Source organism: Mobula birostris, chromosome 8 (genome assembly GCF_030028105.1).
Source record: "Mobula birostris isolate sMobBir1 chromosome 8, sMobBir1.hap1, whole genome shotgun sequence".
NCBI classification, from domain to species: domain Eukaryota; kingdom Metazoa; phylum Chordata; class Chondrichthyes; order Myliobatiformes; family Myliobatidae; genus Mobula; species Mobula birostris.
Window position 1 is genome coordinate 50677613 of NC_092377.1, and position 27521 is coordinate 50705133.

At 39.4% G+C, this 27521-nt stretch overlaps 1 protein-coding gene across 2 annotated transcripts in view; it reads left to right on the top strand.

Annotated features, from left to right (window-relative positions):
* The first annotated feature begins 6335 nt into the window (after positions 1-6335).
* marc1 (mitochondrial amidoxime reducing component 1) overlaps positions 6336-27521 on the top strand; it is a 38479-nt gene continuing 17293 nt past the window's right edge. Inside the window, exons 1-4 of one of the 2 annotated variants that reach the window (XM_072265181.1) lie at positions 6336-6848; positions 10800-10973; positions 19835-20000; positions 25714-25854. In XM_072265181.1, the coding sequence (XP_072121282.1) occupies positions 6577-6848; positions 10800-10973; positions 19835-20000; positions 25714-25854 (753 nt within the window). In that variant the 5' untranslated portion in view covers positions 6336-6576. The remainder of the gene's footprint in view (positions 6849-10799; positions 10974-19834; positions 20001-25713; positions 25855-27521) is intronic. The other variant, XM_072265180.1, reaches the window with a different exon arrangement.

Sequence of the window (27521 nt, forward strand, 5' to 3'; positions counted from 1 at the left end):
GGGCACAACATCATAGCTTCAAGTATTGGTCCACGCTCTAAGCTCATTTTGTTCATGATACTTCTTGCATTAAAATAGACACATCTCAAACCATCAGTCTGAGCGTATCCCTTCTCTATCACCTGCTTATCCTCCCTCTTGCATTGTCTCCAAGCTTTCTCTATTTGTGAGCCAACTGCCCCTTCCTCTGTCTCTTCAGTTCAGTTCCCACCCCCTGCAATTCTAGTTTGAACTCTCCCAATAGCCTTAGCAAACCTCCCTGCCAGGATATTGGTCGCCCTCGGATTCAAGTGCAACCTATTCTTTTTGTACAGGTCACGCCTGTCCCAAAACAGGTCCAATGATCCAGAAATCTGAATCTCTGCCCCCTGCTGCAATCTCCTATTTCTTACCTTCTTATGTAGTGCAACAGATGGAGTATCATGCACAACAGGTCATCATGCTGGTTTAATAGCATTTATGAAAAATGAAATTCCAAGCCTCTTTGCAATCATTGTGTAATTCATCATCAACATCTCGCAGCTAAAAACCTCAGCCAGAGACTTTTTTCAAGCAGGACTCTTGTAATATCTGCTATCAACAAAATTAAAGCTCATCCAATAAATACAGTACCTTGTAAAAGTATTCAACCCTGAACCCCTTGTTCACATACATGAGTATTACAGCCAGGGATTTTCACTAATTTAACTGAGAATTTTTATTTGTGAATTACATGCTCCTTTTTCACTTGTAAGAGCCCATAATCAGAGAAAATTGTAAAGCATGAAAAACTAAAAATTCAAAACCTGACATGTCAGCAGTTCAAAAGCATTCCTCCCCTTTGCTCAGTACTTAGCTGAATCATCTGTTGCAGATATTACAGCCAGTATTCTTTTTGGATAAATCTATTAGCATTGCACAATATGATGGAACAAGATTTGCCCATTCCTTCTTGCTGAATTGCTGAAGTTACAGAGAAACATAGAAACATAGAAAACCTACAGCACAATACAGGCCCTTTGGCCCACAAAGTTGTGCCGAACATGTCCTTACCTTAGAAATTACTAGGCTTACGTTTCGCCCTCTATTTTTCTAAGCTCCGTGTACCTATCCAAAAGTCTCTGAAATGACCCGCCTCCACCACCATTCCACACACTCACCACTCTCTGAGTAAAAGACTTACCCCTGACATCACCTCTGTACCTACTCCCCAGCACCTTAAACCTGTGTCCTCTTGTGACAACCGTTTCAGTCCTGAGAAAAAGCCTCTGACTATCCACATGATCAATGCCTCTTATCATCTTATACACCTCTATCAGGTCACCTCTCATCCTCCGTCGCTCCAAGGAGAAAAGGCCGAGTTCACTCAACCTATTCTCATAAGACATGTTCCCCAATCCAGGCAACATCCTTGTAAATCTCCTCTGTACCCTTTCTATGGCTTCCACATCCTTCCTGTAGTGAGGTGACCAGAACTGAGCACAGTACTCCAATTGGGGTCTAACCAGGGTCCTATATAGCTGCAATATTACCTCTCGGCTCCTAAATTCAATTCCACGATTAATGAAGGCCAATACACCGTATGCCTTCTTAACCACAGCATCAACCTGTGTAGCTGCTTTGAGCGTCCTATGGACTTGGACCCCAAGATCCCTCTGATCCTCCACACTGCCAAGAGTCTTACCATTAATACCATTGTATGCGCCAGGTTAGTTGGGAGATGGCAGTGGAGAGCAATCTTGAGGTCTTGCCAAAGATGTTTTGTTTGGGTTAAGATTAGGTTTTTGACTGGGTCACTTGAGGACATCAATTTTCTTCATTTGAAGCCACTCCATGGCTGCTCTGTCAGTGTGCTTTGGGACGTTGTCCTGCTGAAAGACAAACCTCCTCCCCAGCTTCTCCCCTGCCACTCTTCCATAAGTACCCTTTTTGCGAAGGCCTTCGTGATTGTGGAGCCATGAACTTCATCTCCAGTTGCAGTCACTGACGTCTGCAGCTCACTCAGAGTGACTGTTGACAGTAGCCTTTTTTACAGTTTTCTCTATTTGTGAGCCAACTGCCCCTTCCTCTGTCTCTTCAGTTCAGTTCCCACCCCCTGCAATTCTAGTTTGAACTCTCCCAATAGCCTTAGCAAACCTCCCTGCCAGGATATTGGTCGCCCTCGGATTCAAGTGCAACCTGTTCTTTTTGTACAGGTCACGCCTGTCCCAAAAGAGGTCCAATGATCCAGAAATCTGAATCTCTGCCCCCTGCTGCAATCTCCTATTTCTTACCTTCTTATGTAGTGCAACAGATGGAGTATCATGCACAACAGGTCATCATGCTGGTTTAATAGCATTTATGAAAAATGAAATTCCAAGCCTCTTTGCAATCATTGTGTAATTCATCATCAACATCTCGCAGCTAAAAACCTCAGCCAGAGACTTTTTTCAAGCAGGACTCTTGTAATATCTTCTTCTCTGGCTTCTAAGTTTATAAGGGTGGCCTGAACTAGGCAGTGTGTCTGTGGTTTCTTACTTTTTCCACTTTTTCATGATGGTCTGCACTGTGCTCTGAGGTATGTTCTGTGATTTTGGGATGCTCTTGTACCCTTCCCCAGATGTGTGCTTCTCTATTATCATTTTCCTGACTTGTCTTGAATGCTCTTTTGTCTTCATTTTGGTTTGGGCTGTTGAAAATCTACCATACTGTTGCACCTTACAGAGAGGGGGGTTATTTATTCAGGTGATTTTCTTGTTTTCTGCATCAACATATTGGATGCATTGGTACTATGCAATATTGCACCTGATGTAAGTTAGCATAGTAATTACAAAAGGGATGTATACTTTTTCAACCTCACAATTTTGGTTTAGTTTTTAGCAAATTGTTGAAAGGTTTGGGATTTTTTCTTTTGATCCGACATGATGCGCAATGTTTTGTAGATTAGCTCAAAATCTGACTTCAATATATTTTAAATTTATAAAATGAGACAGTAAAATGTGAAAACAGTTATGCCAAGATAATGATGAAGAGTTTGAATGCTTGCTTCTTTACACTGAAGTGTGTTGGCTGTTAAAAGCTGCTGTACAGTGCACAGGTACTGTGTAAGCTAGATGTAAAGACAAATAGAAATTTAAAGCAGAGTCATTTATCTCATCTGGTAGACCTGTTTTTACACTATGGGCGTGTTGGAAAGTATATTGAGTCTAAGGGATAAGAAGGCTGTTGGCAAGTATGAAGGAACATTTAGGGGGGGATTTTGGCGAGTATGAAAGTGACTTGGGGGGGACATAGGGCTTAAAAAGGTTGGGAAATACTGGCCTTTGGTCATGTGTTTAAACAGCCTGAAATATCGACAATTTCTTTCTTCTCACTGATGCTGCTCGACCTGCTGAGTCCCTCTAACAGATTGTGTGTTGCTCCAGATTCCGGCAACTGCATTCTCTTGTGTCTCCATCTCATTGTGGGTTAGCCACAGAATTTTGTCTGATAATACTCCAGCAAAGGGCATTATATAAATGTAAGCTCTTACTAAAGTGTGCTGAATTCTGGTTGCCCTTTGCTTGATGCAGACAGCTCAGTTATGATGCATCATCATTATCATCAGGTGCCATGCCCAGTCTAAGCTTTGACTGCCATGGCCCACACACTCCTGTTTCAGGTCAAGTGGATCAATTCATTGGTATTCATTTCCAGTTCTCTGGCTGCTGTCCCCATCATCATTTGTCTTTGCTTTCCTCTTGCTTTCTTCCCTTAAATCTTTCCCATAATTACCGTGCATTCTAACTCCTCTTTCCTAATCACATGTCCAATGAAGTTACGTTGCCTTTTCATGATCTCATACATTACTTCTCTTTTTGTGCTTGCTTTGTTCATGACATCCTCGTTAGATATTTGTTTTGTCCATGATATTCTTTGCATCCTCCTCAAAAACCACATCTCTGCTGCTTCAGTTCGTTTCCTCATGTTACTAGATATTGTCCAACATTCTGAGCCATATAACATAACTGGATAAATGTAACATTTCAGTACTCTGAGGCGGGTTGCAATGCCTAGTTTAGAGTTGGTCATTATACTCTTCATTCTCGTAAAGGTGTCTTTTGCCATCCCTATTCTTCTTTTGATGTCCATGTCGCACCTGCCATCTGATGTCACCCAGCTTCCTAAGTAGTAAAAGTTCTGTACTTGTTTTACGTCTTCCCCGTTTATTTTCAGCCTGCAGATAGGATTCTCCTTCTTTTTGGATATCACCACACATTCTGTCTTTTTGGGATTGATAGACAGACCCTTTTTTGCACTTTCTTCAACAATTATATCAATTTAGTTTTGTAGTTCTTCCTCCGTACTTGCAATTAACACAGTGTCATCCGCATATTTGAAATTATTGACGTTTTCACCGCCAACTTTGATTCCCAAGATGTCTCTTATTTTTTGTAATATTGTTTCACTGTACACATTAAACAAATCAGGGAAGAAAACATATCTTTGTCTAACGCCTCTCTTGATTTTTGTAAACTGACTCACTTCTCCATCTATTCCTACAGTGGCAGTTTGTTCCCAGTGCAGATTTCTGATTAGGTGGAGGTCTTTTGAATCTAGATCTAGAGTTTCCTGTAATATTTCAAATAACTTATTGTGCTTCACTTTATCAAATGCTTTTGTGTAGTCGATAAAACAAACAAACAAATCTTTTTGCACTTGAATAGCTCATTCTGAAAATATCCTTAACATCAACATCGTGTTTCTTGTACCTTTGTCTTTCACAAAACCACATTGTCCTTTATCTATTTCAGCTTGTATCTTACTTTTAGCTCCTGTCATCAAAATTCTTAAAAGTATCTTAGTGATATGACTCATTAAACTCATGGTTCTATGTAGTTCACATTCTATTGCTCCAGCTTTCTTAGGAAGAGTGATAAATACTGATTTTTTCATCTCTTCTGATATTATTCCAGTCTCATAAATGTCATTGATTAAATCAGTAAGTTTTTCAATTCCATAATCTTCAAGGGCGATAATTTGTTCTATTACTAATTCATCGGGACCTGCTGCCTTTCCTTTCTTCATCATATTTATTGCATTACGAACTTCAGATTTTAAAATACTTGGACCTTCAATGTTTTTCTTAATTTCTGGTTTATTGTCTCCATCGTCTTCAAACAATCCCTGAATATATTCAGTTCATCTGTTCATAATCTCATCTGTTCGTCTTTTCCATGATAATGGTACCATCCTTTGCTTTCAAACATCCACCTGAAGAACAGAGGAGCTTTTTACCAGTGATATTCTTGATTTGTTGATGTAACCTTTTTGGATCAGTAATAGGGATTCTTTCTAGTTGCTTACATTCCTGGTTTAACCATTCTTCTTTGGCTTTTTGACATAAGCTTTTAACTTTTTTATTAAGGACTTACATTCCATAGGATTTGCTTTCTTCAGTCTCCTTTCTTCCATTAGATTTTTGATGCATAGTTGTGTGCACCTATCAATAATAAACTCAGAATTCCAGTGTATGATATCCCCACCTTCACTTTTGTTTCTGTATCCCCTGAATTATCATTTTAAGGGGCATCACTGAATTGTATTTACTATACTTTTTGTTGAAGAGTAAATATTAAACAGTAAACTTAAGGGCATATTGCAACAGCCTTAGGTTGTATAATTGTTGAACTGGAATGTAGATCCCTTTGTTATGATATACTTAATCTTGCTCTCTAATTGGCATCTGTTGTTCATAACCTTCAATGTAACCTGTGACTGAGATTAGCACCCTCAGAATAGAATGAAATTATTCCTATTATTAACTTTACTTGATGTCAACCTGAGTATTTTATTTGCTATTTCTTTTTGGTAAAGTTACCAGCATAAGTAATCCCTGAATTTTCTAATCCAAAGGGGGAGGGGGTGATGGAATAAAAATGATTGTGCCTAACAGCAGGGAGAATGAATTGGTAGTGTTAGAAGTGAAGGGGTGTCAGTGTGGGCAGTGGTGTGGGGGTGAAGAGTAGGTCTGGTTTTTGGACAAGGTTAGAAGCTAAGGAATGCGCTTCCCTCTTACTCTTCAGCCAAGAGAAGGGTCGGGTCTTTCTTATCCCAGTTTTACCTCCTCCTAGAGTTACCAAGAGCTTTAACTTTTTAACTCCCCCCCCCCCCCCGAAACTGAACACTTGTGAATTTGCAGCTGTGTACGGATTAATGCCTGGCCCTGAGACAAGGAACATTTTGGCTTCGTGACTGAATGTTCGGTTCTTAAGCCGTGCCATTGAAAATCGCTAGATATTTCCGCAGTTGACAAGAATTGCGACCGGGACAAACATAGTTTCCGAGCAGAGTGTTTCCAGTTAATGTGCTGAAACCCACACAGTTCCCGGCAGTTTCGGCGAGTTGATCGAAGTTTCGATTTTTGCCCGGGAGGACCTTGGATCTGGATCCCATAAAAGGATTCGCTGCATGGGATGTTTCGATGTAGAGCGGGAAGCAGTCCGCGTTGGATCTGAACTGTTGAGAAACACCGCCCCTTTGCTGACATCAGGGCAGCCGAGCGCTGGGGGCTGTGCGAGAGAGCCGGCGGAGAGACGGCTGGACGGAAGCCGGTGATCGCAGTGCCTGTCCAAATCCATGAATCGTCTGGCCGGGCCAGGGGGAACAGGGAGCTCAAGACAGACCATGTTGGCACTGGCGGCAGGGCTTGGAGTCGCCGCCGGCCTGGGGCTGGGAGCCCTCGGGCTCAGGCGGCTGTGGCAAACCTTCCAAGCAAGTCGAGTTGAGCTGGTCAAAGTGGCTGAAGTTTCCAGACTCTTTATTTACCCCGTCAAATCCTGCAAGGGCATCCCCCTGACCGAGGTGGGGATTGACGAGTTAGGATTTAAGAAGGGCCCGTTGAAGGACAGGTACTCACCATACTTTAATCCCGTCAATATCCTTTGATTCTCTGTAAGTGTTTTCAGACTCCCAAGTTTGGCTCCTCTATAAATTATAACATTGCTTCGTGTCAATAACGGTAGCAACACTTATTTTCTTGTTTGACGCTGCCATAACTTGTTTTCTTGCTTAACACTGTAATTTGTAGTAGGATGTTGTTAAATATAACTTTTTATGTATCATCGCATTTTATTCTTCGTTTATCTTGACGTTGTTTGCAACGCATTTAAACACGCATCCCGGCAGATCAGACGATGATTCTCATAGCGTTTGATTTTGACCTTGTCTGAAAGCAATTATTTGTGTCCTATTTCATTCATTCTACTGCTGCATTGTAATTTTAGGTCTGAATAGCGTTTCGTGTTGCACGCTTTGTTTTATTGCGAGGTTCCAGTGGACGTGCATTTTAACAAGGGCTATTCACCATCAGTATTGTCCTGTTTCTGGTTAGTAATGTAAGAAACTGTATACACGCCCTGCTTTAAAAGATCAGAGAGAAATGGAGAAGTCCTGCTGAAGGGTCTCGGCCAGAAACGTCGACTATACCTTTCTCCAGATACTGCCTGGCCTGCTGAGTTCCTTCAGCATTTTGTATGTGTTGCTTGAATTTCCAGCATCTGTAGATTTTCCCTTGTTTGAGAAGAGTAGGAAGTTGGTTTTGTAAATAATGTTTTGTATTTGACCTTGAGGGAAGAGTGGATAAGCATTAATGTGGAAAATATTGGTCAAATAGTCGGTAGTGGATGTGTATGTTTAATTTTAAGTACGTAGAAGATTCAGTACAATAAGGCTGATGGATATGCTTTTTAAAATGCGAAACGAGTAAATTACCTTAAATTGACCTGCTTAAGGGTCTCGGCCTGAAACGTCGACTATACACTTTTCCATTGACCTGCTGAGTTCCTCCAGCATTTTTTGTGTGTTACCTCAGAACTGACTTCAGTTTGTGAATCGGAGAGAAGCTAACATGCACAGAAATGCATGGGAGTTTTTGGGATGTTGGAGCAATGTAAGTGGAGTGTTAGATCGTTGTTTGGTAGACTGGAAAAGGGCTAGGGCATATGTAAGCAATCTTTACTCCCCCGGGGGCTTTCCGTGGGTATCGCTTCCTCCGTGATTCCTTTGTCCATTTGTCCCTCCCCACTAATCTCCCTCCCGGCATTATTACCTGCAAGCGACCAAACTGCTTAAAAAAGCATGTCCATCAGCTTTATTCTTACAGAATCTTCTATGGACCTGTCCGTTCACCTCCTCCCTCGCTTCCATTCAGGGCATCAAACAGTCTTTCCAGATGAAGCACACGTTTTGTTAGTTTTAATTATCGAAGGTGAAAGAAAAAATCCTGAACATGACTTCATGCTTTTGAGAAAACTTAGTTGTGTCCTGCTTCTTATTGCTTTCCAGTGGGCCCTGGTGGAAGGTATGTTAGTGTAGATATAGGGAGCGTCCAGCTGAACTGTGTTATAACACAGTCAACATTCTGTAAAGTTATACTTACAAAATAATAATTTAGGCAGGCATTTCACCATATAAGATATCTGCAGAAATCAACATAATTAAAAATTCTCAGTAGAAGTGGAAAGATATAATGAAAGATTGTAATGGCACAAAGGCTGTTAATTTAATTGTTTACTTATCAGTGGCTCATTGAGCAGGAGTACACTAGGGGACATAAACTTCATCATGCTATGCTAAGGATTAATATTGCAAAATATTATTTTTCTAGAAGAGTTGTCCATTTTAAAAATATGATTTAAATAATATATACACGTGAGTTTTAGTTTCTTTCAGTAATGTGCTACAGCCATTTAATTGACTATCTCTTTCATTGCTTTAAGGGAAATTTGAACTGACAGCTGCAGTTTGGCTGGTTGGTTGCCAACAGGTTCCAGTAATGACTTAACTAGATTTTTATCTACATCTAAATGTATTAATATGCACCTCATTATTTTGGAAATGCATTCAATACCCTGGGGTAACAAAATAAACTATAGAAACATATTTTTCCTCGTTAGTTATACCTGGACCAATCTGCATTTGCTACATGCCTCATATCTCACTTTGTGGAATAGGGAATAAAAGAAACATACAGTAGGTGGAATAGCTAAATCTGCTTTAGTTGAGTCATAAAGCTATAACTGAACCTCAATGGTAACTGCCTCATGGCACCTATGTTTTACTGAGCAAACACCTAAGGTGACAGCTGCCAAAAAATATAAGTATTTCAAAAGTTACTACTTATTTAATTTCTTCTGAATGAAAAAAAGACAAAAGCGAAATTGCTCTTAAATGATTGTGCATTAAATAAAATCCTCTGTAGATTAAGACGTGTAGGTTCCTGCTGAGAGATTGCAGAGCTGAACTTTTTTTAAGCTTGAGTAATGTGACAGGAAACAAAATATTGCAAAGCAACTACTTTTGAATATGATTAATGAAGAGGTGAAGAGCAATGGACAATGTGCACCAAAAGAGCTACTCAAGACTGATCTCACTAATACCTTGCTATTTTCTGTCAAAGCAGAAGAAAAGAAAGGTAAGTTAAGGACCCATGAGAAGAGTGGTCCAAGCATGTGGTTGCATGGATTAAATTTAATAAACAATGCTTAAAACTATTACAAAAGGGTAGATGGGACTTTAGAGGGACATGGTAAAATTAGAAAGGTAAGGATATCATTTTGGTTGAAAGTTTAAAGTTCAAAATAAATGTATTATCAAAGTACTTTTTAAAAATATAGCCCTTAACTCAGCAATGGAATTACCGGGGCACCGTCTTTTGACGGTGTTTCCGTAGCAAGCTATTCTTGTTTTTTTACGAGGCCCAGTTGCTAGCTCGACGCTCAACCTGACTTGGATTCAAACTTGGGAACCTTCGCTCCGGAGTCTGGTGCTGATATTATTGCGCCACCAAGCGGGACAATTGAAGTACATACAAGTCACCATATGCAACCCTGAAATTCCAATGGAAAGGAAAGAAATTGCCTTTGAACTCATGAGAGAGCATAGGCCATCAACTTTTTTGCTGTTGATGTTTCTGTAGCAGGCAATTTCTTTTTTACGAGGTTGAGTTGCTAGCTCGACGCTCAACCCAGCATGGATGGAAAGCGTGCTGGGGAGTCGGCTGGATTCGAACTCGGGAGCCTTTGCTCTGAAGTCCAGCGCTGATGCCACTATGCCACCAGCCAGCTCAAGATTCCAATAATCATAATAAATTCAATGAAAAGCAACACTAACTGGGTGCACAACCAGTGTTCAAAAGACCACAAACTGTGCAAATACAAAAAGAAAAAATAAATAAGAGTAATAATAACAACAATAATAAATTAATTACTAAGCAATAAATATTGAGAACATGACATGAAGTGTTTTTGAAAGTGAGTCTGTAGGTTGTGGAACATTTCAGTGATGGGACATTGAAGTTGAGTGAACTTATCCCCTTTGGTTTAAGAGCCAAATATTAGGCTCTTTCAGAGTAGTCAGGGTACAGAGATACTGGAAATCTGAAATTTAAAAATAGAAAATGTTAGAAGTATTCAGCAGGCCAGGCCACATCTGCATTGAACCAGTATGCAAAAGGCACCAAACTCTAAAAAAAACTAAAAGAAATATAGGCAATAAATATCAAGATCACGAGATGAAGACTCCTCGAAAATGAGTCCATAGGGTGTGGGAACAGTTCAGTGATGGGGCAGGTGAAGTTGAATGAAGTTATCCCCTCTGGTTCAAATGCCCAATGATTGAGGAGTAATGGCTGTTTCTGAACTTGGTGGTGTGCGTCTTCAGCTTCCTGTACCACCTTCCTGATGTTTATAATCAATAGAGAAAAAAGGCAGTAAAATCTGAAATATTTGGAAATAATATTTGGACAATTCTCTTTTATGTACATTTAGGTCTCCTAATAAGCTTTTTCCTTAATGTTCCAGACAATGGCTTATAGTCGATGAGAAATGGCATATGATTACTGGTAGAGTAGAGCCTACCTTGGTGCTTGTCACAGTATCACATGAGGGTGGCTATCTATGTCTTAATGCACCAGGCATGGAAGAATTGAGGGTCCCTTTGAAACTGCCAGCGTCCAATCCTGTGAAGATGTGCAGGTAACCAAATCATTTTTCTGTGCCTACTGTGTTTCCTTTTGCCCACATACAGTGAAGGTAAATTGAAGTTATCTGTTTCTTGCTGAAGAGTTGATTCACTGAGATAACTGAGATAACAGTCTGTAAGATTTTAATGGATGAATGACACACTTGATGCACAGATGGATTTTGTGGTGCAATGAATTGGATCATTATTTTCAAAACAAAAATCATTATTCATCTTTGTGACCTATGTTTGAACTTTATACTATAATGGACAGCTGTTTAGTTTAATTTATAACAAAGACTCTGTGGAACAATTGTAAATCGATGATTTCAAACAAATTTAAGATAGTGGGTTACTAATTATGGACCAGTTCTGAATTCTTATTGCGTACTTCAGAGTTATGAAATATTAACTGTTTGCATCGAGGGGATAGAGTGTCCTATAATCAATTGCTGAAGTGGGATAAAACATCTGTAGCATAATCAATGATAGGAGGTGCCTCAGAGATCATGTTAGCCATCAAAAATGTTATCTCTTCCAAAATCAAACCATTCTAAAATCAACATTTTTAATAAAGCAACAACATTTTTGCAATTAAGTTGGACTGGTTGATATCCTACTACATTAACCATTAGAAATTGTGACATTATTCCAAATTATAATGGATAAATATTAACTGTATGATTATAATGTAGTTCTTAAAACTCTTAACTCCTTTCTTAGGCAGAGGCCTGCTGCCCAACCTGGGATCACAGAGCTAACAACAGATGTGAAATCAGCTACACTTCTGTTGTCCAGCTGATTAAATGTTCTTGCCACCTCAGGAGTGGCTATCCTTTCAATTTACACTGTGTTTTAAAATATAATATTTTCTTGATTATATGGAGATTTTCTGCATACATTAATGGAATTTCATGTACGAACTAAAAATTCATGTATGAACTAAAAAAGTAATAATCTCTGGATTGTTACCTGGGTCATGTGCAGGTTCGGACTGGGTTAATAAGATCAGAGAGCTAAATGTGAGGCTCAAAGATTAGTGTGGGAGGAGTGGGTCTGAGTTTTGTACCAATGCCATAGGAAGGAAAAGCAAAGAGGTCCTGAAGAGAGAATTTAGAGAGCTTGGTAGAAAGCTGAGAAGCAGGACCTCCCAGGTAGTAGTTTCTGGATTGCTACCTGTGCCACACACCAGTGAGGGTAAAAACAGGATGATTTGGCAGATAAATGCATGGGTGAGAAGTTGGTACAGGGGGCAGGGCTTCAGGTTCTTGGATTATTAGGATTTCTTCTGGGGGAGGTATGACCTCTTCAAAAGTGACAGGTTGCACCTGAATCCGAGGGGGACCAATATTGTCGCCGGCAGGTTTGTTAGATCTGTTGGGGAGGGTTTAAACTAACTTGGCAGGGGGTTGGGAACCGGATTGAAAGGACTCAGGATAAGGCAGATGGTAAAAAAGTAAAGATAGCGTGTAGTAAGACTATCAGGAAGTGCAGGCAGGTGATGGGACTTAGTTGCAGCCAACAGGCTGAGTATCAAAACATTAGGGATGCAGAGTCAGACAGGACAGCAAATATGGTATTCAGGGTGTAGTATAAGAAATAAAGTGGATGATCTTGTTGCACTATAACAAATGATCAAGTGTGATGTTGTAGATATTACTGAATCGTGGCTGAAGGATGGTTGTACTTGGGAGCTGATGTCCAAGATTACATGATATATTGGAGGGATAGGAAGGTAGGCAGAGGGGTTGGTGTGGCTCTACTGGTAAAGAATGGCATCAGATCAGTAGAAAGATGTGACATTGGATTAGAAGATGTGGAATCCTTGTGGGTTGAGTTAAGAAACTGCAAGGGTAAAAGGATGTTGATGGCAGTTATCTGCAGGCCTCCCAACAGTGGCTGGGAGGTGGACCACAGGTTATAATAGGAAATAGAAAAGATGAGTCAAAAGGGCAATGTTATGATAGTCATGAGATTTTACCATGCAGGTCGATTGGGAAAATCAGGTTGGGAATGGATCTCAAGAGAGTGATTTTGTTGAATGCCTAAGAGATAGCTTTTTAGAGCAGTTTGTCATTGAGCCTACTAGGGGGATCAGCTATACTGGATTGGGTGTTATGTAATGAACCGGAAGCGATTAGGAAGCTTAAAGTAAAGGAAGCCTTAGGAACCAGTAATCACAATATGATTGAGTTCAATTTGAAATTTGATAAGGACAAAGTGAAGTCTGATGTAGCAGTATTTCAGTGGAGAAAGGGAAATGACAGTGGTATGAGAGAGGAGTTGGCCAAAGTAAATCGGAAGGAGCTGCTGGCAGGAATGTTAGCAGAGCAGCAATGGCGTGCATTTCTGGGAAAAATGAGAAAGGTGTAGGACATATGTATTCCAAAAACGAAGATACGCTCAAATGGTAAAATAGTATAACCGTGTCTGACAAGGGAAGTCAAAGCTATTGTAAAAGCAAAAGAAAGGACATACAATAAAGCAAAAATTAGTGGGAAGACAGAGAATTGGGAAGTTTTTAAAAACCTACAGAGAGCAACTAAAAAAATCATTAGAAGGGAAAAGATGAAATATGAAAGCAAGCTAGCAAATAATATCAAAGTGGATAGTAAAGGTTTTTTCAAGTATGATAAAAATAAGAGAGATGAGAGTGGATATAGGACAGTTAAAAATGAGGCCAGAGAAATAATAAAGGGGGACAAGGAGATGGCTGATGAACTAAATGAGTATTTTGCATCAGTCTTCACTGTGGAAGACACTCGCAGTATGCCTGATGTAGTTTGTGAAGGAAGAGAAGTGGGTGAAATTACTATTACAAGAGAGAATGTGCTCAAAAAGCTGAAGGTACATAAGTTACCTGGACCAGATGAACTGCACCCTGGGGTTCAGAAAGAGGAAGCGTTAGAGATTGTGGTGGCATTAGAAATGATCTTTCAAAATCATTGGACTCTGGTAAGGTGCCAGAGGACTGGAAAATTGCAAATGTTACTCCACTCTTAAGGAGGAAGGCAACAGAAAGGAAATTATAGACCAGTTAGCCTGACCTCCGTGGCTGGGAAGATGTTAGATTCATTTGTTAAGGATGAGGTGATGGAGTAGTTGGTGACACAGGACAAGATAGTACAAAGTCAGCATGGTTTCCTTCAGGGAAAATCCTGCCTGATGAACCTGTTAGAATTCTTTGAAGAGATTACAAGTACAATAGATAAAGGGGATGTAGTGGATGTTGTATATTTGGACTTTCAGAAGGCCTTTGACAAGGTGCCACACATCAGGCTGCTTACCAAGTTAAGAGCCTGTGGTATTACAGGAAAGTTACTAACATGGTTAGAGCATTGGCTGATTGGTAGGAGGCACCAAGTGGGAATAAAAAGATCCTTTTCTGGTTGGCTGCCAGTGACTAGTGGTGTTCCACAGGGGTTGGAGTTGGGACCACTTTTTTTTATGCTTTATATAAATGATTTAGATGATGAAATAGACGGCTTTGTTGCCAAGTTTGCAGGTAGTGTTGAGGAAATAGATAAGATGCAGAAGGACTTAGACAGATTAGGGGACTGGGTAAGAAAATGGCAAATGAAATACAATGTTGGAAAATGCATGGTCATGCACTTTGGTAGTAGAAATAAATGTGTGGACTATTTTCTAAATGGGGAAAAAATCCAAAAATCTGAGAAGCAAAGGGACTTGATAGTCCTTGTGCTGAACCCCCTAAAGGTAAACTTGCAGGTTGAGTCAGTGGTGAGGAAGGCAAATGCCATGTAGCATTCATTTCAAGAGGTCTAGAATACCAGAGTAAAGATGTGATGCTGAGGTTTTATAAGGCACTAGTGAGGCCTCACCTTGAGTATTGTGAATAGTTTTGGGTCCCTCATCTTAGAAAAGATGTGCTGGCATTGGAGAGGGTCCAGAGGAGGTTCATAGGAATGATTCTGGGAATGAAAGGGTTATCATACAAAGAATGTTTGATGGCTCTGGGTCTGTACTCGCTGGAGTTCAGAAGAATGAGGGAGGATTTCTTTGAAACCTTTTAAATGTTGAAAGGCCTAGACAGAGTAGATGTGGAAAGGATGTTTCCCATGGTGGGAGAGTGTAGGAGAAGAGGGCACAGGCTCAGGATAGAGGGTCGGCTTTTTAAAACAGAGATGTGGAGAAATTTCTTTAGCCAGAGGGTGGTGAATTTGTGGAATTTGTTGCTACATGCAGCTGTGGAGTCCAAGTTGTTGGGTGTATTTAAGGCAGAGATTGATAGGTTCTTGATTGGACATGGCATCAAAAGTTACGGGGAAAAGGCTGGGAACTAGGGTTGAGGAGGAGGTTAAAAAAAAAGGATCAGCCATGATTGAATGGTGGAACAGACTCATTTCGCCACATTGCCTAATTCTGCTCCTATGTCTTATGGTCTTATGAATTTGTAGGACATTGGCACCAGTATTGGGGAAGTACTGCTGTATGAAAGGGATGGACTTCACTTGAATCATGCTGGGACCAGGCAAATCACAGAACTAGGGCTGTGGATAGGGCTATAAACTATAATAAAATATTAGGAGGTGGCGTGGGGTTTGCTTCAACAGCTTGGAAAAGTAAGGATAAAGTAAAAGGGAAGGTGAGTGCAGGAAAGGTTATGGGAGTCTCCAGAACAAGAGAATGACAAAAATTTTAGAAAGGGATAAAAATTTAAATTCTAGTAACATAGAGACAAAATTGAAAAGGGTGATGAATACAGGACCGAAGGTGTTAGGATCATACAGGACATAGGATCAGGTGATGCAGGATCCTTGTGGGTAGAATTAAGAAACTGCAAGGATAAAGGGACCCTGGTAGGAGTTATATGCATGTCTCTGAACAGCATCCAGGATGTGGAGTACAAATTACAATGGGAGATAGAAGATGCAAGTCAAAGAAGTAATGTGACAATTGTCATGGGGGGGGGGGTGGATTTCATTATGCAAGTAGATTGGGAAAATCAGGTTGGTGCTGGATCCCTTGGGAAGGCATTTGTAGAAATCTTACGAGAGAGCTTTTTAGAGCAGCTTGTGGTTGAGCCCACTAAGGACAAAGTAATTGGGTATTATGTAATAAACCAGATTTGATTAGAGAGTTTAAGGTAAAGGAACCCTTAGGAGCGAGTAAAATGATAGAATTCACCCTGTAGTTTGAGAGGGAGAGGATGCTTGGTATTATAGTTGAGTAAAGTCAGAGGCACGAGAGAAGAACTGGCCAAAGCTGATTGGAAGGGAGTATTAGAAGGAATGATGGCAGAATAGCAACGGCTGAAGTTTCTGAGAGTAGTTTTGAAAGCACAGGATCATTTTGTCCCAAAGAAGAAGGCATTTTCTAAAGGGAGGATGAGGCTTCTTGCTGACAAAAGCAAAAAAGGGGGCATACAATTTAGCAAACTAGAAGATTGGAAAACATCCAAAAATCAACAGAAAGCAACTAAAAAAACAATAAAAAGAGAAAAGTTTAAACAAGAAAGTGAGCTTGCTAATAATTTAAGAGAATGCCAAAGGTTTTTTCAGATATATAAGGAGTAAAAAGCAAGAGTGGATATTGTACCGCGAGAAAATGAGGTAGTAATGGGAGAAAGAAATGACAGACAAACTCAATAAGTATTTTGCATCAGTATTCACTGTAGAAGACACCAACTGTATGCCAGATATTTGAGTATCAGGGTGCAGAAATGAGTGCAGATGCTATCACTAAGGAGAAGGGGCTTGGGAAGCTGAAAGATCTGAAGGTAGATAAGTCACCCAAACCAAATGGCCTAAACCCCAGGGTTCTGAAAGAGGTAGCTGAAGAAATTGTGAAGGCATTAGTAATAATCTTTCAAGAATCACTAGATCTTTCAAGAGTCACTACATTTTGGAAGGTTCCAGAGGACTGGAAAATTTCAAATGTACTCCACTTTATAAGAAGGAGGGGAAGCAAGAGACAGGAAATTATAGGCCAAGTAGTCTGACACCTGTGGTTGGCAAGCTGTTAGAACCCATTATTAAGGATGAGGTTCCAGGGTACTTGGAGGAACATGACTAAATAGGCCAAAGCGCCCTAAGGTGGTTTTCTAAAGGGAAGATCTTGTCTGAAAAATCTGGTGGAATTCTTTGAGGAAATATTAGGCAAGGTAGACAAAGAAGAGTCAGTGGATGTTGTTTACTTGGATTTTGAGAAGACCTTTGATAAGGTGCCACACATGAGGTTGCTTAACAAGATAAGAGCCCATGGTATTAGAAGAAAGGTACTAGCATGGACAGAAGGTTGGCAGGAGGCAAAGAGTGGAAATAAAGGGGGCCTTTTCTGGTTGGCTGCCGGTGACTAATGGTGTTCCGCAGTGTTTGGTGTTGAGACAGTTTCTTTACTCGTGAAAAATCTGCATGATTGAATTGATCGCTTTGTGAACAAATTTCATGGTCATAGTCATACTTTATTAATCCCGGGGGAAATTGGTGTTTGATACGGTGATAGGTGGAGGGTCAGGCAGTCTTGAGGAATCAGGGGGTGTGCAGAATGGATGGGAGGGGTATGGAGGTCTATGGTCCCTGGGCAGGTCAATGGGAGTAGGCAGTTTAAATGGTTCAGCATGGACTAGATGGGCTGAAAGGCCAGTTTCTGTTCTGTGCTTTTCTATGACTCTGTAACACTATAACTTGGACAGATTACGAGAATGGGCAAAGTGGTAGATGGAATATAGTGCAGGGAAGTGTATGGTCAAGTGTAAGGTGTAGCTTATTTTCTAAATTTGGAGCAAATTCTGAACTCAGATATGCAAAGGGATGTGAGGGTCCTAATGCAGGATTTCTAAAGCCTAGCTTCCTGGTTGAGTTGGTAGTAAGGAAGGCAAATGCAATGTTAGCTAGCATTCATTTTGAGAGAACTAGAATATAAAAGTAAGGATCTAAAGCTAAGGTTTTATAAGGCATTGGTCAAACAGCATATGGAGAATTGTGAGCGGTTTTGGGTCACTTATCTAAGAAAGAATACGTTGGCATTGGAGAGCACCTAGAGGAGGTTCACAAGAATAATTCTGGGAATAAAAAAGTTAATATGTGAGGGGCATTTGATGGCTCTGGACCTGGACTCACTGGAGTTTAGAAAAAGAGGGGAGATCTCATTGAAACATACAAATATTGAAAGGAACACACATCAAAGTTGCTGGTGAACGCAGCAGGCCAGGCAGCATCTCTAGGAAGAGGTACAGTTGACGTTTCGGGCCGAGACCCTTTGAACGGTCTCAGCCCGAAATGTCGACTGTACCTCTTCCTAGAGATGCTGCCTGGCCTGCTGTGTTCACCAGCAACTTTGATGTGTGTTGCTTGAATTTCCAGCATCTGCAGATTTCCTCGTGTTTGCGTTTTTAAATATTGAAAGGCCTAGACAGAGTGGACATGGAGAGGATGTTTCCAATACTGGGAGAGTCTAAGGACTAGAGGCCACAAACTTAAAATGCAAGGATGTCCCTTCAGAATAAAGATGAGGAGAGATTTCTTTAGCTAGATGGTGGTGAATCTGTGGAATTCATTGCCATACTTGACTGCAGAGGTCTATTTAAAGTGGAAGTTGATAGGTTCTTCATTAATAAGGGCATCAAAGTTTATGGGTAAAGGTAGGAGAATGGGGTTAAGAGGGATAGTACAACAACCGTGATCAAGTGGTGGAGCAGACACTGTAAGATGCTAGAAAGATGTTAATAAATCACCGGGCCTTGTATGTAATATAGACTAGGCTATTGAGGGGAAGTAAAGCTGAACTTGGAGAGGTGTTGGCCATTATCTCTCCAACTTTCTTTATCACTGGGTGATAATGCTAGAGGGCAGAAATTTAATATTACGGCAACTTTGTTCAAAACAAAAAGATGTAAAGATAAATCTAGCTATTACATGCCTGTCAGATTACACAGGCCTTTGAGAAAGATGCTAGATATAAAAATAGGGAACAAAGCTCATTATAATTTGGACAAGCACGGACAAGCATGGACTAACAAACAAATAAAGACATATTGTGCAATGTCTGATTTGATTTAGCTTTTTGATGATGTAATGGAGTGGGTTGATGAAGGCTGTGATGTTGTTGTGAACATAGAGCAGTGCCACATGGATTTTGCTTTGGCAGTGGGACAGTAAACAATTGTTTCTTGATTTAGAATAAGGCATGCAGTGCTACTTGTCAAGGGCTGGTACTAGGACGACCATTTTTCTTTATGTGTAGGCAACCTAGGACTGCTGTGTCAGGGCCACCATTTCAAAATCTGATCTGTCACATGCCTCAGAAGGACATTCATAGAATTCACAAGGATATCCTCAAGGTAGTGACGTGAGCTGAAGTTTGTAACACAAATAAATGCAAGGTGATACAGTTTGGTGGGAAGAATTAGGAGGCGTAAAATAATATTAAGGCCACAATTCTAAAGGAGGTTCAGGAACTGAGATATACCCAAATCTTTGAGGGAAGCAGTACAAGTTGAGAAACTGATTTTAGATATAGAGGCACAGAGTACAAGAGTAAATAGGTCATGGCTGAATCTTTCTTAAACATTGTTTTTAATTGGAGCAGAGAAGACTGAGAAGAGTTTTAATAGTGTTCAAAATCTGGAGGGATAATATTCTTAGTAACAGAGGAGTTGAGAACCAGGGGACATGAATTTAATCCTTACATGTAGGGATCAAAACAGTTGTAACATTTAAGAGAAGTTTGGATAGGTACAGTATGATGGGATATGGTCCACATGCAGGTAGATGAGGACCATAGAAGATCAGGTTGGCAAAGACCATATGGGCTAAAAGTTCTGTTCTGCACTATAGTACTCTATGACTTAATCATATGTGGTATCTGATAAGATGAACTTAATTTACTTTTAAAACATTCTTCTTTTGTAAAGAGTGTGGGGATGCAATATAGAAGGTAGAGATTGTGGTGATGAAGCTGCTCATTGGATCAGTACCTACCTAAAACATAGCCGGGCTTTCCGACTCGTGAACTATGAACCTTCAATGAAACCAAGATTTCCAAAACAGCAAGAATCACTTTTCAGGGATAAAGATAAGGTAATTCATTGCCATGTGTAAAACAGATATGATGTGTAAAATTATACTAAAATCATTTTTTATTTCATTGGAAGTAAAAATAATTTTACATTCTTGAACTTCCCTGGTCTTGAGAACTAGGGCTGTCAGCACTTTAACAAGTCTGGAATTAAACTGCTCATCTGTAATTAGAGATGTTTAACATGTCTTGAGATTTTTTGGAATCAATATTGAAAACTCAGGGTCACTCCCACCCAACAATGAATTACCACTTACGTGAGTTTTTCTTGGCCATTTGACAAAAAGTAGTTGGGGATTGTGCTGGAGAAGTCTGGCTTGTTTTCCCATTGGATAGATTATAGTGGGTGCTGCTTCCCTATGAACCCCCAGTTCCCAGATGTTCACAAGGAGAACTTCATAAAACTGACTGGGCTGTAAGGAAGTTGGCTTTGCCCAAATTCAGTGATAATGTCAATGCTAGGTGTTCTGTCTAGATTTATCCTTTCTCTTTTTCAATGTAACCATACTACTAAGTCAATTCAATAGTTTGTTATAATGGTGAGGCCCAAGTCACGTGACTTTTTGTGACTTCACCAAACAAGGTAATTTAAATTATAAACCATTTCAATTATACTGCTTATTTATGTTTTATTCCCCAAATGCTATATTCTAAACATATTAACAAACTGCATCAGCCATATGTCTGTCCATTTCACCAGTATGTGTCCTCTTCATTTTTGCTTCTACCGAGACTGTATTACCAACTTTTGTATTAACCACAACGTTTGAAATCCTATATCCGGGTTATTTAGAGAAAGAAGCATTGTTGTCCTTTTATTGACCTCCTGGGGTATCCCAATGAAAACTTCTGTTCAGTCATCACCAGCATGCACCATATACTGTATCTCCTCACCGATTTGTAAAAATGTTGTTTTATTCACAAGTGCTTTTAAATACCAAATGAGTATGTCATGTAGTCTTTAAAAATCAAATTCCTTAAATAATTTATATAACAGCTGCTGCACTACAACAATTAACCCTTCTGTCATCCCTTCAAAGAATTCAAACTGGCGTTTTAAGTATTTATTTTTATGGATGCTTGTTTGATTGGTTTTTGTTATTGGGATTAAGCCCTCTTATTAATGAAATAGAGTGTATAATTTGCATTGTTTAAATCTGATGGTTTTGCTCTGTTCTTCACTTTAGCTTCAATCAGCAAACTCTCTGAACTGGATTTTACCCAAGCTAGTGAACTTGTTAACTTCTTGTTCTGTGGTGTCAATCTATTTAGTATTCCTTTCCATATAGTTTTGTCATTATAGCCCAGGCTTCTCTACAGCCATCATTTCCAAATGGACAAAAATCCCATGAAGACTGCCTTACTACTTTTCCTTTTATTTTGCTCCTTTTTGCATGACTGACTTAATTTAATTTTTAATATGTATTTCTTACTGTAAGTATAGTTATTATTATGTATTGCAATGTACTGCTGCCACTAAGCAACAAATGGTAGTGATATTAAATCTGATTGTGTCCTTTTTTTTGATCTGGGGGTATTCCCAAGGTAACCTTCAGGAAGCTAGCTCAAAGCTTGGTGAAAAAGCCTTGTGAGTCAAAATAGCCTTTATTGTGAGAAGCCTGAAAATAAGAGAAAAAAACATTCTATATTTATTAAAACCAGAATTGGTGAAATGTGTTGGAATATTAAAGCACTGTTCTTTAGAAAAACAGATGAGGCTTGGATAGGTCAGCTACAATATTTTGACAGATGAGCTGAAAGGACCACCTGACCTATTCCTGCTCCTCTGTTCCTGTGCTCTTAGAAATTTGAGAATAAAGGTGATGATCATGAGCTGATTCACTATACAGTGGATTCCAGTTAATTGGGCCATCGGCTTACATGGAGCAACTCTTAAAGAACAAAATCAAATTGAGAAAATAGCTGGGACTCCCTTCATTTATTTGGGAAACTATGCCACTTAATGACCATTGCCGCACAGTTCCTAACTAGCGTCAGTTGTGTGCGCCTTGTGTGGTTGTTAGACACTAAACTGTGCTTAGATAACTTCCCTTGCGTGTTTGAGTGCACAAAGCAGTGATTTTTGTCACTGACAGTTGGTGAGCAATAAATTGTAAGACAATCCGGAACTGTATTGCTCACTGCAATTTCAAGCTTTCAGGCTTGGAGGTACCAGAAACGGTTGAGAGGGACTAGAAGGGCCGAGACGGCCTGTTTCCGTGCTGTAATTGTTATATATGGTTAAGTTAGGATCTATGGGAATTTGAAGGTATTGACAACCATCTTGAATGTTACAATTAAAATGAAGATTTTGAGAATACAATCACAGAAAGCACTGTTAGAAGTCAGTCCACTATCTGCACTAGGTGTCGGCGCTAATTTTGTTCATTTATAGCCAATCACTGAATAAATTCCTCTGTTGAAAACTATTAGGAAATAATACAGTTTTATAGTACTGTAGTACTATTGATACTGATCTAATTTATTCTGTATTTCATTTAAATAGCTAAATGGTAGCTTGTCTTTTTATACCTTTTTAAACTACTTCCATGAAATTTTGGCTAATTGAGACAGCTACTTAATTGGGCCAAAATGTACTGGTCCTGATGTATCCCAATTAACTGGAAACCACTGTATTTGGGGAAAAAATACCTCATCATGGTGAACCCAACTCACTGTTTAATATAATATTTTGCCTAAATTAAGTTTATCTTGGGGTTGGTGATTTAATTAGATTGGATCTGCACTGTACCCAGCAGGAATATCTCAGACAGCCTTGTGCTGCTCAGGGATATGATTGTCTACGTGCGGGACACTTGCTTTGCCAGCTTGCACTAAAAGAAGGGCTGTATTACATGCATTTACAGATACAGTACGATGGGCAAAGTCACAAAGTAGTATTTACGGAGGATATCCATAAACATCTATACAAGTGTTAGTAGCTGTGTCCGAATTATAGAAAAAAGAAAAGTTTCACAATTAAATCTGGAGATAGATGGCTGCCTCCTTCTGCTTTGTCATTTTCATGTGTTGCGTTTAGCCTTTTGATAAATTAATTGGGATGGATGCAGCTCTGAGAGAAGCAACAACCTCAGCTAGCAGAAGATTTATGGTCACTATTTCCCTGTACATGAACGATGTTACTATCAACTACCTGAACTCACTGTTGGTCGGAAGATTGGCCATTTTAAACAGGTGAGTGTACAGTACAGTGCAAAAGTCACAGGCACATATATATAGCTATGTTGCCTCAAACCTTTGCACAGCACTCTATTTGTCAACGTGGAGTAGAGAGCAATTTTGTAAACCTGACAGGAGCAAAGGATATTGGGAATGGTGAGGGTGGAGCACCGTGGGAAGGGTGTGGGACAGGCGGCATGGGTGCAGACACACCCAGCCCTGAGACAGCAGGCAAGGTTATTTGATTCCAAGCAAATGGTTTATTGATCATTACAGAAAGTCTCTCTGGTGCTTTCCCTTTCTTCCTTTTTCCTTCCTCTTTTCCCAACTGTGATTCCCTTCCCCCTACCCCCTTCCCAATCTCAGTCCACAGTAGAGTCCCATATCAGAATCTGGTTTATCATTAACTCACATATGTCATGATTTCTTTTTGGTGGCAGCAGTACAGTGCAATGCATAAAATTACTACAGTACCATGCAAAAGTCTTAGGCACTCTAGCTATATATTCTGTATGTACTGTAGAAAGAAAGGATATTGTTATGTTGCTGTGGAACATTCCATTCAGGTATCATATGCTATTTCACCTGTCCCTTGTAGGAAAGTGTGTGGAGAAAATATTCTTTAACTCCAAGGCAATCAAGCAAAGAATGGCCTTGAAGTTCTTGTAGGAAGATAGATGGAGGATCTTGTGAATTGGTTTCCCAATTATCAAAAGCCCTCCCATTATTGCACAGTGTGAAGCTGGAACCTGTATATAAACTCCATGGACTTATCCCATGTGGAATAAAAATTTATATCATGCTGACAGTAATATAAACCTCGTAAGCAATTGGAATGATATACAGTGCCTATAAAAAGTATTCACCACCCCCCCCCCCCACCCACCTTGGAAGTTTTCATGTTTTATTGTTATACAATATTGAATCACAGTGGATTTAATTTGGCTTTTTTAAATACTGATCAACAGAAAAGACTCTTTCATTTCAAAGTGAAAGCAAATTTCTACAAATTGGTCAAAATTTAATACAATCATTAAGTACGAAATAATCGCATAATTTCTCACCCCTTTAAGTCAGTATTTGGTAGATGCACCTTTGGCAGCAATTACAGCCTTCAGCCTGTGCAGGTAAGTCTCTATCACCTTTACACATCTGGACATTGCAATCTTTCCCTATTCTTCTTTACAAAACAGCTCAAGCTCTGTCAGATTGCATGGGGACTGTGAGTGAACAGCTCTTTTCAAGTGCAGCCACAAATTCTCAATTGGATTGAGGTCTGGACTCTGACTTGGCTGCTCCAGGACATTGTTGTTTTTAAGCAATTTCTGTGTAGCTTTGGCTTTATGCTTGGGGTCATTGTCTTGCTGGAAAACAAATCTTCTCTCAAGTCGCAGATCCTTTGCAGACTGCATCAGGTTTTCCTCCAGGGATTTCCCTGCATTTTGCGGCATTAATTTTACACTCTACCTTCACAATCCTTCCAGGGCCTGCCGTAGTGAAGCATCCCCACAGCATGATGCAGCCAGCGCCATGCTTCATGGTAGGGATGGTGTGTTTTTGATGATGTGCAATGTTAGGTTTACGCAGAACAGTGTTTAGTATGATGGCCAAAAAGTTCAATTTTAGTTTCATCAGACCATAGAACCTTCTTCCCGCTGACGTCAGAGTCTCCCACGTGTTTTCTGACAAATTCTAGCTGAGATTTCATGTGAGTTTTTTCCTACAGTGGCTTTCTCTTTGCCACTCTCCCATAAAGCTGTGACTGGTGAAGCACCTGGGCGACAGTTTTGATGTGCACAGTCTCTCTCAGCTCAGCCACTGAAGCTTGTAACTCCCCCAGAGTTGTCTTAGGTCTCTTGGTGGCCTCCCTCACTTGTCCCCTTCTTGCCCAGTGTCTCAGTTTCAGCTGTGTCGTATTCTTTCCATTTCTTGATGATTAACTTCACTGTACTTTAAGGGATATTCAGTGACTTGAAAATTTTCTTGTATCCATCTCTTGACTTGTGATTCTCAGTAACCTTTTTGTGGAGAATGCTGCAGCAGAAAAGCATCTAGCTCAAAATAAGAAACATTGCAAGTGACTAGAATTAACTGGCTTGATTCTGGCCTGCTTGTATAGTGTTTGCACATTTTTTCACGTCTCTTCAATTTTGCTTTTCTTAAGTCAATTTTGATACCACTAGTTCCTAAACAGTGGATATAGAGAAGTGGATGCTGTTATTCTGGAATTAGAATTACAGGTGTCAAAACCCTGGGGAGATTGTTTTTGACATACAAATTAATATCTTGATGAATGATGTTCATTAAATGAATCCTTTTAAGATATTGTATATATTATTTATATTTATTTTATGCATTATTTATATTTATTTGTTGATTTTTGTCATTCATCCAAGAATATTGATGATACACTTCTAATTTGAAAGGTTAATTTGATATAATCCTGTTTGCAAAAAAATCTCCAGTATGTCTAATTTAGTTTCTGATTAAAATCTGCATTGAAATAATGTCTGTACTTTGTCTTCCCTGTTGTAGACTGTGTACAATGATCTTAGTTCCTGCATGATGATGTCTGAGGCAACTGTTGAAGATTTTAACACCAAATTGGAGAAAAAGGCTAAGATGGAGAATTTCAGGCCTGTACTGGTAGTAAAGGATTGCAAGCCATATGCTGAGGTATAGAGCTTGTGTCCATTTACAAGGGAACGAGAATTAAAACGTAGATGTATTCTGTATTTGATGTAATCGAACTAAACAATAATGTTCACTGAACTTGCAGAGAATATAATCATGTGTAAGATGGATGTTTTAGAGGTGATATACAAACCCTTGTATGAAATATAATGCTCTGGCACAGGGATATCACTCTTGCCTTTGAATCAGAAAATTAAAAATGAAGGTTTTCAATTTATATTCTTGGAGACCAGAAGGCAATATTCAAGCTTATGTTTCAGTGTTCTGTATTTCATTTTAGCTCTAAAGGAGCTCTGTACTAAGAACGTTTAGGCTTTATTTACATGCAAACATTTCCATGTGTCACTGTGAAGAAAAGCAGGAGTGTCTACCTGGTGTCCTTGCCAATTTTTTGTCAAAGCAACATCTCGGATCATTTAGTGGTTAATTTTCAGATTACTTGTTTGTTAACCTACTGCCCTTTAAAGTACCTAATTTGGCTCCTGTGTTTCTTATATTTCAAAAGTGCAGCATTCTTTGTTACATTCTGAGGAGCAGGAAAGTGAAGAGTCACATAGGAACAAACTATCATTTTTTGGAACAAACTATGCAGACATACCCCTTCCTCCATTATGAATAAGAATAACACCAACTTGGTGCAGAACTCAACGACTGAGCTAAACTAATTCAAAGCAACCATTTCCCAAAGGATTATTATCATATTTTGTATCCTGTTATTGTGTATAGTTTGATTAAAACTTCCAATAAGTTAAATTTAATATCTAATGTGTGGCACGTATCCACAAGCATGTGAATGACTGGAAGATTATGACTAGTTTTGCTCAACAATCTTCTGTTTTTTAAACTCCATTTAGTTTTAAGTTTAAGCAATGCATTTAAAAAATCTTATTGACATAATATTAAATATTGTTTATTTGAAGCCACTGGTTGGGTTTGTGCTGTTTGCTTCTAAAATATTTTATTAATCTAGTGGACAGTAAGATTCAAGTTTATTTTTGAATACGTTATAATTGTGTTTTCCTACTTATTCCTTACATTCCATTTCCCCAAAATGGCTAAAATGGCTCAGTTTCAAAGTTGACAGGTGATGTGCATTTGGAAATGCAATAAATGATAGCACATATTTTGGATGACATAGCCAGAAGTACGACAAATGATGTGTGACATAGAGTTGTGAATGAATTTATTTGATAGGAAGAACGAAAGCAATCTAAACTCAATGTTCCTGTTTTAAAGAGGACACAGGACAGTAGAAACCTCATGTATGTACAATAATATTTGGGGTTGTAGCATGAGGTGTAAACAGTTAAAAAGGTTTTATAAGTAAATAGCTAAGCAAGGAAGTTGTGCTAAAATTTTACCGAAGTGTTTTGTCCCATTTTTTGTGCACTACACTTTAGGAAATATGTTGAGGTCGTGGCAAGGGTGCAGAGGAGATTTACTACAATGGAAGTATATGGACTACATGGTGTGACAATGATATTATTACTTGTTACTCTATTTAAGAACAGCTGCCTCTAGTAAAGGATATTGAGCTCTGAGCATTTTTTTGTCTGCAGTTAATACTTGCAATATCATTAAAATAACCCACAGGTACTACTGCTACCAGAGATGAATGGCATGGTGTTTACAGAGAGAGGGAGGAGTCA